The following is a 16636-nucleotide window of genomic DNA, read 5'->3' as shown; positions in this document are numbered from 1 at the left end:
CTACTGTGATATGACGTTTGCATTTGCTCATGATGTACGGAGACATGAGAGGAGTAAATGTACGAAGAATCCATCTCGCATTAAGTTTCGCTGTGATGAGTGTCATGAATGGTTTACTCGAATTGATAATTTGCGTCGACATGCAAAAAACTGTAAAGGTGAAGTCCGTACGCCTACTGCTGAACTACCTGCAGAAATAACGAATCCTTGATTTAGATTGGAGACTCTAAAGCGTACAAGCAAAAAAACAGATGCGCAGCAACCGATTTCTATGGCATCTGGGCATGGAACTAAACCTAAGACTGTGATCGGTGCTCTACAGGTGAATGATAATGGCTTCGACTTGGTGCAGTCTGCATTTCGTGGAACATTGAAAGACTACTACTGTCTAAATAGGCTTAGTGAGTCGAAAGATATTTGTAATTTTCTTGACGATATCAGACAGAACATAATCAATCAGCTTACTGATGATGTAGAAACAAGCGGAGCTTTGAAATATAACCTGTGGTTGGACTGTTTATATGGAAAGCCATATCCGTTCGATGACAAAGTGAAGAAGTGTGCATTCAAGACTTCGGCTGCAGTAATTTACAGTTCTGACGATGTGAAGCAAACTGTTAAACACGGTATCCAGAAACTCTGCCAAGAAGAGGAGGGCTATGCCAGTAAAGGTTCTGGTTGGTCTCTGTCTAGTACAAACCGATTGGAGCTAAGAATTAGTCATTTCACACCGATGCGAAACTAAATGTTTATGAAATTGTTAACTTTCGCAAGTGATCCTGTAGTAGAACAGAAATTATGTAATAAATAATATGTTTGTGAAAGAACTTGCAGTGTTTTATTTATCGAACCTGACACTTTTCTGGTATTTAAATTAAATTTATTTTTAGCTTCGTCCATAGATCGAACCAAGTATCGATTCAATATGTAAAGTAATGTGTAATTTTTTTCGTTGAATTTTGAAATTTTTTCCCGAATTAATAAGTCAATAAATACAAATATCTAAGATGGCGGTCGTAATGGTTCATAGGATGATGGTAGTAGATTATTTTAAGTCTCTTTTAGGACTTTGATTATGATTTATTGAAATTATTATTTTTTACATAAAATTAAATTTTTTTGCATCGTCCAAGGATCGAACCAAGAAAAGGAATCGATATAATCAGTCATTACTTTAATGAGTGAATTTTTTGATGAATTTTTGATTTTTTTCCCGAATTTCTAGCTAAATAATTACAAATTACCAAGATGGCACCCAAATTTCAAGATGGCAGGCACCTTAGTAAAAATAAATGATTACTGCACTCTAGCAGGTAAAACTTAAACAAGTATGATGGTAATGTACTCTATCAGACAAGAACACACACAAGATGGAGTCCTCCAGCAGACGAAAACAAGATGGTGGCAATATCCTCTAGCGGGTAATATATATTAACTATCGTTCCTGGTAGCGAGTACTAAACACAATATATCGAAACCATAATGGTCGTCAAGGTCAAGGTTAAATTTCAAAATCAAGGACAAAGTTCAAGGTAAATTACAAATTTCAAGTTCAAGGTCATATTTCAAGGTCAAGGTCAAATTTCAAGGTCAAGGTTCAAGGTCAAGGTCAAAGTTCAATGTCAAGGTCAAAGTTCAATGCCAACAGTCGAGGTCAAAGGTATGGTGAACAGAAAATTATACTAACATGGCACTAGCACACTCTAGCAGACGAAAACAAGATGGCTGCCTCCAGTGGACGAAGACAAAGTGGCGGACATGACGTCATACCAGTTGACGATATATACCTTGGTATTGGTGGTGTGAGGTCAGTCTAGGTAGCTTCCGTGGAGGAAGGATCTGTTGTTATTATTTTTTGCTCTTGCTGGTTTCGAACCAAGGATGGGAATCGATCTAATCAATCAGTATTCTAATAAGTATATTTTTTGATGAATTTTGAACTTTTTTTTTAAATCGGATAATAAATAAAGATTTTCGAGATGGTGTCCGTAACGATATTTGATACAGTGGTGACATAATTCAAAATGTTGGGTGTGGTGTAAGATGTTTTTATTACTTTTTATAGAGAATTTTTTTAAATACATTAATAAATTACTGGTTTACTCTCGCCGGAAATCTAACCGAGGACCGAAATCGTTTAAATAACTAAACATTTGAAGTAGGCAATTTTACAAAAAAAATTGAAATTTTTTCGGAATTTATAGCATTAAATTAAAATTACGGATTTTCAAGATGGCGGCCATAACGAAATGTGCAACATTAATAGGATCCAATATGGCGGTCGTAACATAAAGTGTAACGATGACATCGTACTCAAACAATATGACGAGGCATAACGAAACATGCAACCTTTATATAATACAAAAATGGCGACCATAACGATAAGTGCAAAAGTGTTTTTTAAGTAATATTTTATTTAATTTTTATTATTCAATTCGATTGATTAATTTTTTATTAATTTTTAAAATATTTCCCGAATTTATAGCATTAAAATTACGGATTTTCAAGATGGCGGAAATGACATCATACTAGGTGACGATATATATACTTATTTAAGTGGTGTGGGGGGTCAGTCTGCCAGCAGCTTCCTTGGAGGAAGGTTCGGTCGCCATTTTTTTTTGCCCTCGCCTGGTTCGAACCGAGGACTCCGATCTCCATGTCATAAATGTATGTTTTTTAAATATATTTATTAAGATTTAATTAATTTTTTTTATAAATTTTAATTTAATTTTTTTTCATTAAAATCGGATAATAAATAAAGATTTTCAATATGGCGGCCGTAACGGAAATTGCAACGGTGACATCTTATGCCATGATGACATAAACCATGATGACGTCAGAGGCTTATCGGAGGCTGTAGACATGGATGCTTAAGCCTCTATATGGACAAGGTGTTATTTCTAAGGCAAAATGACTTTTGAGATTTTTCGAAATCCTAATTTTTGAATTTTTGAGGAAGAAAACGAGAAATTTTACCTCAAAACGAGAAGAGTCATTTTAAGTCATTTTTGAGGAATTTTGAGGAATTTTTGAGTCCAAGATGGCCACCCTGACGTCACAATCCAAGATGGAGGTTCGGCTCCTCGCTCCTCCGCCTGGCGCCTGTGCCAGAACATACTTTTACATACTACTATACACTACCATTAAATGAACTTTTGATACTGTAACAGTAAAAACATAATACATGGTTTATACTATTACACGTAAAAATATTACACAACCAAAATATTTAAAACCCCATATTCCAACTTTTTTTACAGTTAAAATTACAAATAATCAAATAGCGATGTCACTGCGATGTGCACAAATATATATATATATATAAATAAAACCTTTCTGTGGTTCTGAACTCAAAGAAGTTCATGTTTAATAATCCCGATGATTTAATTAAGTTTCTGAGGGTTTCATTGTATGAAATAAAACATTTATGCTCCTGCTAAACTCTGATTTATACTCCTGCTTAAACCTGAGGTAAGCTATTACCAAGATTTCTGTACTCAGGAGTACTGCAAGTTCCATTTAAATATAGTTGTATTCAAATAATGTGAATATTTCTAAATAAGTAAACAAATCTCACAAAACTAGTGTCATCTAAATTCTTAGTCTTCAATAACTGATCGATTTAAGGTAAGTACTATCATCTCCTGAAATTCCGGCGATGTCAGTATGAAAATGTATCTTTTAATTTGACATATCCAACACCATCATAGATTTAGTACTTAATTTAAGATTTTGAAAACGCCTATTTGCAAACATTGCGCATATTAAGCACGGTAAAACAAAAGAAAGCCAAAAGTGATATAAAAAAGTTAACTTTTCTGTGGCTTTAAAACCAAATAAAATGTTTATATAATAACTTCATGCTTGTAAGCACACACATATTTTAACTAAACACACTCTTTTAATATCTAACATTTATTTCAAAATAACTTTACCATTGACAGTGCAAGCTCTTACATATTTTTTTACTAGTTTATATTTCTATATAATTTTTGTACAGCGGGACTGTAAGTTTGTTTGCAGGAAATTAACTAAAAAATTGCCAGGCTAGTTATACAAATTATATTTCACTGTTATGAAATTACATAATTCATGCTGAACGAACAACATAAAAACACATAAATTTGTTTGTTACCGAGGTTAGATGTTACTGCACGTACTGCGCGTGCTAATGACACACGAAACTACAGTAAACTCGTGGAATATCATCATGTCAGTAATAAAAAAGACTGCAAGTATCCGCTCTACCACTCTGGTTCTGGGGTAGAGCGCCTGCCTTGTGAATTGTAGGACCCGGGTTCGCGCCCCGGCTCCTCCAAGGCGGATTGCCTAGACAAAATGGCGGCATTTTTCTGGTATGAATACAATCCCTTGCAACAAGTCAGGCTACCAAATAAACGGTGGGTGGAAAAAAAACCCTTCCAGATAGCTTCCAAATGGGGAGCCCGTTTCTTTTCTTGGGCTCTCCATGCGGTGGCCATTCCGGGGGTTTCTCCGGGGTCGCGGAGTTTTGTAGCATTATCATTCCAACATGTTATAAATAAAGCTCAAACAAACATTTAAAGTATTTTTTGCTTTTGTACATAAAATATTTGAATTTATTGTGTATCAGTCAGTGAGTGGTTGTACACCGATTGCAGTATTATTGACAGTTAAATTTTAGTTACAAACTATTGACCAATACCTTTTTTATTTAATATTTTAGATGTTTTCGACGAAAAAATATTTATAGGCACATGAATTTTATTCCTAATATAATTATTTATAAAAATCCACATAGTTTTCAATCAGGAAGATCGTCTTTAACACTAGTATTATATATATATATATATATATATATATATATATATGTGTGTGTGTGTGTGTGTGTGTGTGTGTGTATGTGTGTGCCAGTATAACATCCAGACATACATAAAATATTCTATTTATTTCAACATGAGCAAAGCCTTTCTGATTAAAAATTTATCATTTTTAGGCCTCGTCAAGCAATGGGTTGTATATATGTATATATGTTTTAGTTATCTTACAAATAGACAAATAGACAAATACAATTTCATGGTATCAGGTGTTCAGCAAAGTAGTAGTTTATCTCAACTACTCTTTAATATTTGTTAAATGATATTCCAACTGTAATCAGAATTAATCAAGATGCTGATGAAAAACATAAATATAATTGGGAAATATGTTGATGAAAATATTCAGCAAGATATTTGAGCTATCGAGATCTGATTTTCAAGTTAACAAACGACTCTGAATTACGATATCATTTATTTTATAACCTTTAGAAAAAAAACTATTTCAATTAATCAGAATTATTACATAGTAAGTAATGGCATTAAACGTGGTCTTTTAAGACCTTCGAGTTATATTGGGTGTCAAGCTTATTTTCATCAACATTGCAGATAATGCTATTAGCAACACATGAAGATCTTTAGGTCTTATTAAATTTAAAACTTTCTCTGCATCAACTAACTTTAATTAGAATAGAATTGAAAGTATGCAGAAAAAAGATCTTCAATTAATATTTAAAAATTTCAGGCATTTAAATTATTTTGAGTATGCTACATTCCTATATGAACTATTTGCATTTTCTATTTATTAGACGTTCATACAGTGATGCACTTTTTATTTTATACATTTTATTAGCATTTTTGTTGGTTCAAACATAATTACTCGGTTTGGATTAAGAATTCCAACTTGCAATTACAAAATTAGTGACATTTTTAAAACCATTAGTAACTATAAAATGTGTAAAAAATTATAACTCCTTTTGAATAATCTAGAAACATTCATTTGTAAAAAACTTTAGCAAAAAGTTATTTTAAACTTTCGTAATCTACATATTTATTTTGTATTCACCATTTTAGTTTCTGTTCAAGATTTTTGTGAAAACCAAAGTAACAAATTAGTTAACATAAACTTTATCAATCTTTATCTATCTGTGTGTTGTGTTGTTTAGTGTTTTGTCGCAAAGTTATTGATATGTATCAGTGTATGTCTTGTGTTAATGTGTTTTTGTATTATTTTATGTGTCATAATTCGTTTATAGGTGCTGTAAGGCACAAAAAACTGAATTTCCATTTGATCTGACAGTTTTATTGAAGCAGAATAATATGCTACGCATAGTAATATTTTTTTATTTCATAATATTAAAATACTTAAATTTTAGCTGAGTTTACTTTTGAAAGACTGCAAGCCTGTGCAAAGGTCACCAAAATTCGATGTACGAGCCTATATCTCCCCTAGAGCGCCTGTGCTGCTTGACGTGTGCCTTCTACACTACACAAAAATATTTGCCTGGCATTTCAGCATCTTAAAAATACATTTTGTAGACTTTAAATAATTTAATATGGATATTAAAAACCTCAATATCTGAGTTTTTTGTGTTCTGTCACCTTAATAATGAAAACATTACATAAGAAAACCGTTGAATATTTGCGTTGGATTTGCACTCATTAAATAATGATCTACAATTATTTTAATTATTCCAGTGTGGAAAAATGTGATTTCTATTATGCTATTTACATTACGATTTTACGAGTAAGGCCGTTTTAATCATTTTGTAGAATGAATAAGAAATTTTGGCAGAATTCCCCTTTGTCCTTTTAAGTTATGGCAGTTTTCCATTATGGTACTTTTCCGTAGCTTCCGTCAAAACAGGAGGAATTGTGCCATAATGGAAAACTACAATTTTTTTATAAATCGTCGTAATAGGAATACAGTGCTGCTCCTTATAACACATTTATAAAAAAAGTTTGTTTCTACTAGTGCGCGATCTATGCGGTGATTTGTGATTGCAACTATGACAGTCAGAAGCATTATCTGTAGGCTTTAATGTTAACCTGTGAAACAGCTAGATGGTTAACAGTGCTACCTACCGAGTATTATTTACACTACTTCGAGAGAAATGCTGCTGTAACCATTCCATGGAGTGTATAAGAAAATATGGCAGAATTCCTTCTTTGTTATGGCAGATTTCCGTTATAGTACTTTTTCGCCTTTTTTGAAGAGGCCAGGTGGAATTCTGTCATTATTGTGGTTTTCCAGTATGGCAGTCTTCCGCGCCCCCCTAGCAGTTGGTATATTTGAAGCCGACCATGTCCTGAAGCTCAGAATTTAATTACGTAGAAAACAATTTGGAACTGACTGACAAATAAACCAATAAGTTGCACGAAAAAGAATAATACATATTATCAGATTGACCTCATTTGGGGTTCTCAAACAGTTTAGTTTGGGACCTTAGCAGAAGTTGCTAAAACATATTTTCTAAATATTTTTTATCCTTCAGTAAAAAGAAAAGTGATTGGTTGTATTGAAACAGAAAATTTTGATTCTGAATAAATTTTCTTCACTTGTTTAATGTATTAGGAGGTTACGTTTCTTAAAGTTTTTGATTATAGTTTATTTAAATTTATTTAATTTAAATAAACTATAATCAAAAAAATTCAAAAAGAGGAAACTCAGTTTCTCATCTAAGTCACATGCATCACGTTTTATATCAAATTTTACCTCCGTGATGTGAAAAAACTCTTCGTATGGCACTCTGTTATCAGGGAATCTTGAACAGACGTCGTAGATGCTTCTCAAAGTTTTGTTAATATCAGCTTCTTGATCAGGATTTCCATTCGGAAAGTAAAATCTGTAATCATTCCATAACATATTTTACACTGGGCTTGGTACAATAAAAAAAAGAAGAATGTTCATTATAGATAGCATTTGAAAGGGAAATAATGTGATAGCCCATATACAATATTGAACTCGGGGAAAACACAAATATTGATCTTATACAGAAAAAACATTAAAACACTAATTCAATGAAGATATTGTTACAGAGTATATTTCTTTTACAAAAAAACTCGGCTTTTTGTGGGCTACATACAGCAAATCTATCAAGTCGGAGGAAATATACCATCAGAAAATGTAAAGGAATACATTGACTTGGGTACAGGCTTCATGGTCATAGTTAATTGCATGAAAATCCTGTAGTCAGTCAAAACTATTCAAAGCATCAAATTAACCGATACGTATTTCAGTCATCACTCCCGCTCCCCCTCCCTAACCCCTCCCTAAACACTTCTTAAACCCTCTTTAAACCCTCCATAAACCCTCCATAAACTCTCCCCAAAGACCCTCTCTAAACTCTTACTAAACTCTCCCTGAAACCTTCTTAAACACTCCCTAAGCCCTTCCTAAACCCTCTCTAAACCCTCCCTAAACACTTCTTAAACCCTCCCTAAACCCTTCCTAAACCCTCCCCAAAAACCATACCTTAACCCTTCCTAAACCCTCCCCAAACACTCCTTAAACTCTCCATAAACCCTTCATAACCCCCCATAATCCCTCCCTAAATCCTCCCTAAACCCTCCCTAAACCCTACCTAAACCCTACCTAAACCCTCCATAAACCCTCTTTAAACCCTCCTTAAACGTTCCATAAAACCTCCTTAAGCCTTCCCTAAACATGGCCTTGTAAATGGTATATATTAAATCACTTATGAGGTCTTGGGGTGGTTTGTAAGGCGGTGAAACGTTAATACCATACTATCACAGTAGCCATACCAGTTTTCCGTGTGTTCCCTTATATAATATTTATTTATTTTCGAATACCCTTTTATCGAAATTAAATTTCTGAAATTAATTTTCCCATCTGCCATGTGCCGAAAGAATTTATTTCTGAAGCAATAAATTTTCTCGGAGAACCATGCTGCTCTTGCTTCACCTTAGAAGCGAGAGCCGACCTTAGTGGCGCAACTGGTCGTCGCACCATCAACAGTACGCAAGGTTCCGGACTTGAGAGATTACATTTTGTTGAGATTGTAAGCCACCTCTTAATAAGTCCATCGGAATATTAAGCGGAGTCGTTAAGAAGTTCAATTAAAGGCGTAAGTGAGAGGGGTAGGTACTGTCATGTCTGCCTAAGAAAAAATATTAACTATTATTTGGTAAACACGATAACACGTTACATACACTAAAAAAAACTGAATACCCACTATGTTTGTCTTGTGTGTGTGTATGTATGTATGTATGTATGTATGTATATATATATATATATATATATATATATATATATCTGTAGCTCGGCGGCATAACACACTATGTCACATAAAACATATTTTTCATGAGAGCAATTCAAAGAATTTAAAATAGTTTCTCACATATTTAATCAACAATTTTCTACTCAAAATATATAGTTTTTTGACATATCGAAGATCTTAGTGATGTACGCCACTAGAAAGAACGTCAAACGGTTGTCAAGTTTATGATTAAAAGTACATTTTGACAATCGTGGACATAGTGTCTTATGCCTCCGAGGTATAGTGTATACACACACACACATATTGCCTGCTTGACACGCGAGGGTCGCAACGCCATGGTATACGCCTCTGAAGTTGCAACTGAAACCGGTCGTTTATTGGAAATATTTAAATGGAAGTAAATATAATAATGAAAGACCATGTGTTTTGATAATGTTTAACTGAACAAACTTCTACAATCATTGCCAATATTGTCTCTGAAATAAAATTATTTTATTATTAATTTAGGGTAACGCTCTTATTTCCCATATATGTTTGTGATGCTGATGAATAATGTGGTATATGAAGGCTGATTATTAATATAAATGTCAAAAGTAACTGAAAAAGTTACCTTGTTGCACTACTCTATAACCCACAATTTTCGCGAAAAACAAGTATAAAATTTAGAGCGAAATACTTCGACGTCTCTCATGTATACAACACACACAACAATCAGTATGAAACAGCTGAATAAAATCAGGAACACTGATTGGACGTTACGTAAAGCACATACTAAACGTGAATGCTTAATTAAACATAGGTGTAATCAAGCACAGCAATGTCTTCGGACCTTTATTTGTAAATAAATATATTCTTACTAAACATAACTTGATAACTAAAGGACGTCTTACTTTCCATTCCATAATTCACAAAATTTAGCACTTGAAACCTGAAGATTGCGTTTCAAATACGGAAGACAACTGCCCGCACTTTCATTAACATGAACACAGCTACTTACTTCCTCTCAATGCTATGACACATGTACATGTTCCGGCGTTAATGGGACACTCTGTTTCCAGCGGCAATAGCTTGTGGCGTGGCGACTTTCAGAATTGGACTGCATTCCTCACATTTTAAGTGCAAAATTTCGTGAACAAATGTATGGAAAGTAAAAGTCCGTTAATTACAAGTTTCATTTTATGAGAAGATATTTCCTCACAAATAAAGATGCGACCACATTTTTTTATCTTTTGGTGTTTGATCACATGCGTGGTTTGTTCAGAATTTACGTTTCTGTGCTTTGAGTTACGTCTACATTTGTAGACGAAAATACCTCCATTGGCATGTACATCACTTAACAATCAGGGCCCTTGATTTTAGGCAGCTATTTCAATCTAAGTGTTGTGAGTGTTGCAAACCTGCCAGGCGTCGAAGTATTTCGATCAAAATTTTATACTCGTTTGCTCGAAAATGGTGGGATAAAAGGTAGTGAACGAGGCGATCTTTTCCGTTACTTTTGACATTTATATTAATAATCAACCTTCATAAACCACATTATATTCCCGCGTCACAAAAATTAAAGGGATATAAAGAGCTCTACCCTGAATTATTAAAGTTTGATAAGTTTTTATTTCAGTGACAATATTTGCAGTGTTTGTAGAACTTTGTTAAAGTAAACATTATCCATACGCTTGGCGTGCCATCATTAATACTTCATTTTTATTTATTTCCAATGAACGACTGGTTGAGCTGCAACTTCAAAGACTTATTGGAGTGTTGGGAAGCCGAAGTTGGTCGGACGACCTCAGACATCCTGTGCGAGCGTATCAGCGGACATGTTGGAGCAGACTCAGCGCCGGCGGACAAGCGTGGGCGATTACTGCGGTCTCAGGGCGACGGGCGACTGTTCGGCCTCCAAGGAGGTTTCGCGGCGGCGGAGGGAAGTTTGCGATGCGGCGCCCTGCTGGTTACAGCAGTGCGCGGACAAGGACCAACAAGACACTCAGACTCCAGTGACCCGTGTAAAATAGTACAATAATTAGCTTTCCTTTTTAATTTTTGGATAGACATTGGCCTGATATTTAGTGTGAAGTATATAGCAAGATAGTGAAACATGAGAATGAAATAAACGTGAGCGATGAATAGACAAAGAAAAAAATATATATACTGATTCTTCGAATCCAGGTCAGATGCTCAGCTAAATATTAAATAACCCCCCCCCCTCCTCCCCAATTAGTCACGCCCAAACCAAGAAGGGCTGGACAACACACGAGTTTAACGTAAAAATAAATTCATTTCCCTTGAAATTAAATTTAATTAAACTCAGGTCATTTGTAGTCACCAAGCTTCGCAGCGAATTTTCAGTCAGTTATTTCACAATTCCCGTCAAAACTTATTATTTATAGGCACAAAACAGGAGGTTAGGGGCCGCATTCAGCGGCCTGGGACTCCTCGCGGGCCTCGGGGTTCGATGCCAAGTTCGGGTGCTCGGCCCCTGGGTCCGCTACTGGCGATGGTGATATCCCTGTTAGTCAGTCAGCAATGGCTGCTTGGGGTTGCTTCATTAAGCACTTGATCTGAGCCTATATCTCTCACTCGAAAATGTATGCATGGATACGCCAATACAGATAAACAGATAGAAACATTCGAGAAAACATCTCAACATTATTCTTGTGTACTATTGTTTTGCCTAATGACAATATAAATTGTGACAGTAAATCTATAAGATTGTAGTATCATCACTGTCATTATGAAATGAAACGTAAAATCATTGGATGCAATTATAATCATGTTACTAACCGTGGGATAGCAGCAGCCAGTCGTTCAGAGTCTTTTATGTCGTTCACCTGAAACAATAATAAAGAAAACGCAAATGTTCCCGGCGTAGTTTTTTTTAACATGTCACAGACTAAAACACCTCTCATGTTTTTTTAAAACGTTTTTCTTCTTTTGTTGAGTTATAAACTTGGCTAAATTTTACAATATTAGAGATGAAAATATGAAAATGAATGTCTTAAACTCAATTTTCCGTTATTAGAATGAAGTCATTGTATTCACAAGCGCTTACTATTGTGCATTTATTGTCTTCATTCTAATAATTGAGTTCAAAACCTGCCCAGCCAGAATCATAACCCTAAAATAAATAAGGGAAAATTGTAACTTAGTAAATGCGTCACACTTCTGTAACAAAATATATATAAAAATATTGCACAAACAAACATTTTAAACCAATGTATTTCTCAATTAAAAATAAAATTTAAAATACTGAACGTTCCTTGATTTAACTGCATGCGTTATTAAAACGTCTACTCGCCATCTATTAAAATTACAAATGATTTAGGGGCACCTAAGAATAAAATAATTACGACACATCGCAAACAAGTAAGAACTGAATAATAATATATTTGAGATGATAGTACACTATTTTTCATAATAGCATATACCTATTTTATTTGTATTGTTTAGTGTCGTTTGCAATGATATTAAAACTTAATATACCTATACTGGATACATATCGTAAGTAAAAACTACACCATACAGGATTTTAAAAAAAAATCCACAATGTTCTACACCAATCTCATTTCTACTAGCTTCACTTATTTTTCTTTCACAGTTTTGTTTACATATTTTTATCTCCTTTATCAGTTCACGTGACTTATTTTTACTGTTATAATTTATTTCCCCTTAAAATACATCCTTATTGATAACGAATTCGTGTTATAAGAAACTTTCTAAAAAATAAAACTAGCACAGTGAAAATTAGTTCGTATTTGAGATACGTTTTTTAGAGCAAGAAAACATTCAGTATTATTATTCTCTCTTGAAGAGTAGTTTTGAAACACGTTGCGATAGCTTACGGTTCACCTATGTAATTGAAACTTCCCTGTGTGTACTATGGACAAACATACATCGTGAAGTTATTAAGAACATTTGGCAAGTCCTGGTTTTTTTTTAACTTGGGTTTTTTAATATCTAAGATTAAAAAACTTTCTGTGCCTTGAATAAGTTAGGAAGAACAGACACACTAATTTTAGAATTAAAGTTTTGTCTCATTGTTGTCAGCAAAAACGTATTCTACCTACCTACTTATTATTACCAACTTTTCCGAATAATCCAACGATATTTTGTTCCTAGTTTTCTGCAGTATGCAGACTTATTTTAAGTCTCATCATGTTGGGTGTTCTCGTAACATTTACCGGGCTTTCAGGGTTTCATCACGCTGAATCGTGAACTACCGGAAGTTATTTTAGGTAAAACTATTCTTTAAAAGAATTTCCACATATTCAGATTGTTGCTAAGGCAGTTTCGTTATAAAATAACGAAATTTTATGCTCATTTTTTTGCTCAATATGTGCACAACTTCCCGCATTTTTACGGTCTGCTCTCTGATTATGAACTCAAATTCTTTCATTTTAGTGTGCAAAGCTTTTTCTTTTCTTTTAGTTTAACTTAACATCTCGTCAACAATGACGTCAACAGAAACGGTAAAACACAACACAAATCAGGATAAATTGGGAAAAATAACTAAGAAAATCTCCACACTTTCCTGCTGGAGTGATTTAGAGCGACCGTGGAAAACATATATGGATGAAAATATCGGGATTCTAACTAGTGTCTTGCATATCTAACCTCACTCCATTGAATAAAATAACTTTGACACAATACATTTAAGTATAGATGTAAACGGTTTGGTTAAAAAAAAATAGGTCCTAAATGACTAAAATATCCTAAATGGGTTGTGCTACACCTAAAGTGCCAAATGAGATTAGCTTAAGAGAAATAAAGTTTTTTTTCAATTTAGTGCATTGTTACATATTGGAAGTTAACTCTGTATCAGAAACGGAAATGTTTATTAAAGTAATTGAAAGCATTTAACCATGTCTTATTTTAACAAAAAATATTAATAAAATAAAGAAATACAAAAACTACTAGTAATACAATTTGTCTCTACTTACCCATGGTGTCATTCCAAATGTAACTAGGATAGAAGTATCGTAATTCCTAATTGTTAACAGTCAAGATTTATTTATAAAAAATAAATAGAAATAAATCGTGCTGATTCTACTGCATAATAAACTACTCATACGTGACGCGCACTCTTCATGGATGTAATAAGTACACATGGACAAACTTCGCGAGCTTGTTTTGCTTGTTTGTGGTTAGGGGAAATCGACTGACGGTACGTGCAGAGGTGCTTTCCTCTGAGCGCGGCAGTTGAACGGCTTCGTGCGGGAAGCCAGATAAGATGCTTGTTGCTTCACCTCCCTTTCCCCCGTCCTAAAAACATTCCTCACGTCACGTCACCTGGGTCCTCTCTGGCGCGTCGCACTCATGTGGCGAGGGTCGTGGCTTCGATACCAACCCCCAAGACACGACTTGTATTTATAAGCGCCGGGTTGCTACCCGCCTGGTTTAGAGCCCACTATTATCTTGGAGGTTCTGTCAACTTAAGCGACATTAAGGAGCGAAATTAAGGAAGTCAGGGGCGTATATGTGTCAGTGAGACAGGATGATAAGTGCGACGCTCGCTGGTGTTTCTAGCGCAGTACCTCTTTTAATTAACTGGCGCGCAGTCTTCTCGTCGTGCATAGGACAACTATGATATGTGAGTGGTGACCATGACATTATGTGGCGGAGAAATTAAGATTAAGGCGTAATGTTAGTCCTTAAGTGCTCCCAACAATCTCTACCGGACGTTTAATGCCTACAATTTATTCTGAAAACACGCATTTTAGCCATTTTCACTCTTCTAAAAATACAGATTAAAAAAAACGAAATATATAAAGATAACTACTAATCCACCTTCACCGTATTCATAAGGCTTATCAAGAACAGACCCTACTCCGATGTCTAGAGCAGTTTTCCAATCGCGCAGTTTTTCCTGAAGCTCTGCACACCGTATATGTGCCAAGGTAAGCGGGGCCCTTTAAAAAAAATCACCTGGTGTGGAGAAATATTCTCACTTCTATAAATTATTGTTTCATAACTTTTCTTCTTTCATGTTAAAGTTAATAGAGTAATGTCAGGTTAAATTACTGGTGTGGAATAGTCTCTGAAGCATTTTTTCTCTGTGGAAACTGTATTTAATATTGTTTGTTATATTGAAATTTATTGGACCTATGCAATTTTTTTCTGTTAAATTTCACCTTTATTTCTAGTTATAGAAATTTCTAGAATGATCTAGAAAATTCTAAAATGAGTGCAATTTATTATAAACGATTTAAAATGTTCTAGAAAGCTTTAAATATTTCTAGAATGATCTAGAAAATTCTAAAATGAGTTCAATTTAGCAAGTGTTGTAAAAATAAATTCAAAACAAAAAAATAATACTAAAATAAAAAATGTAAATGTATAATATATTTCAATATATAATGTAACATGTAATATGTATATGAATAATATAATATGTAAATATGTAAATAAAACATGAATTTTTCATTTAGGTACTAAACTTTTGCTTAAAATTATTTTAATTCGTTAATTAGTTTACTTTATTAGATATACTCTATATACAGCGCATGTTTAATGGCCGAATAAGTCTCTCATAATCGAAAATAGAAATCTATAATATCTATGTTAAAAAATGTATCCTTATATATTTTTTATACCATTAAACATGCGATGTATCTTAACCCGAGAAACGCCGGGTTTCGCTGCTAGTAGATTTATATTATGCTCTATACGATTAGAGGTTTGTTATAAAATAAAGAAATATATTTTAATTAATTTTTAAAAGCATTAGTTTTGTGTTGTGATAAATTGAATATATAATGATCACATACTTGTTAATATCATCTTTGTTCCCTTAAATATGTTTCAAACAAACCAGAGCTGTTATGGAATTTATACGCCGGAGAGCTAGTGACGAACTCAGTTCCAGTGGCCTCAGGGTCCTCGTTGGGGATAACTGGGGTTGTGGGTGTTGGATTGGGTGTTACTCGCCCCTGGGCCAAGCCTCCAGTGTCCTTGACACCGTCCGACACCAAACGCAGGTCATCTCTGTGCACCTTGAGAGGCCGACCGCTTGGCAGCCGCTCAGCGTAGGACGTGGGCCCCCATTTCCGTAACTGCATTGGCGCGTCGCCTCAAGTAGTACAGTAACTTAGGCAGATGCATATCCTACTTCAAGTGGTCTTCCCATAGGTGGAGTCGGAGCTTAACTTTGATTTCCTGATTCCTCCGCTCAATGAGATTTGCTTGGCGATAGTAAGTGGTGTGGTGATCCAACCCCCATCGGCGACAGTCGGCTCGCCATAGTCTGCCACTAAACTGGCAGCCATTTTCAATTTAATACATTATGTAATCTACATTTTAATTTGTAAATTTCAACCACAGCATTTTAATGTAACTAACTTAACATAACCAACTGTCCACTCTTTTAAAGTGTTTTTAATGTATCTAACCATACATAACCAACAATTCAATCTTTTAAACTTGTTTTTAATGTAGCTTTGACGTCGACCCAAGTGTCTCCCCTGCTCATAAAGTCCGTTATGCTGCGCCAACCCCTGATCCTCCCCTGCCCCGTGCAGTGAATGTGTGTTATGTGGAACATACTGTATATTTAATAACGTGTCATTTTTATTACCTATTTGTATATATTATATTTTTCGTAAACTTTTG

General features: G+C 34.5%; 1 protein-coding gene across 1 annotated transcript in view; it reads right to left on the bottom strand.

Moving 5' to 3' along the window:
* The window catches only part of LOC134531295 (serine/threonine-protein phosphatase 2A regulatory subunit B'' subunit delta-like), a 36303-nt gene extending 20217 nt beyond the window's left edge, over positions 1-16086 (bottom strand). Inside the window, exons 1-2 of the mRNA XM_063366988.1 lie at positions 15863-16086; positions 14192-14290 (exon numbers count right to left, since the gene is read on the bottom strand). Coding sequence (XP_063223058.1) covers positions 14192-14290; positions 15863-16086 — 323 coding nt within the window. The remainder of the gene's footprint in view (positions 1-14191; positions 14291-15862) is intronic.
* Positions 16087-16636: the final 550 nt, after the last annotated feature.

Source organism: Bacillus rossius, chromosome 3, assembly GCF_032445375.1.
Source record: "Bacillus rossius redtenbacheri isolate Brsri chromosome 3, Brsri_v3, whole genome shotgun sequence".
Classification (NCBI taxonomy): Eukaryota; Metazoa; Arthropoda; class Insecta; order Phasmatodea; family Bacillidae; genus Bacillus; species Bacillus rossius.
Note: the sequence above shows the minus strand (reverse complement) of the source record. Positions and strands in the feature narration are given on the sequence as shown.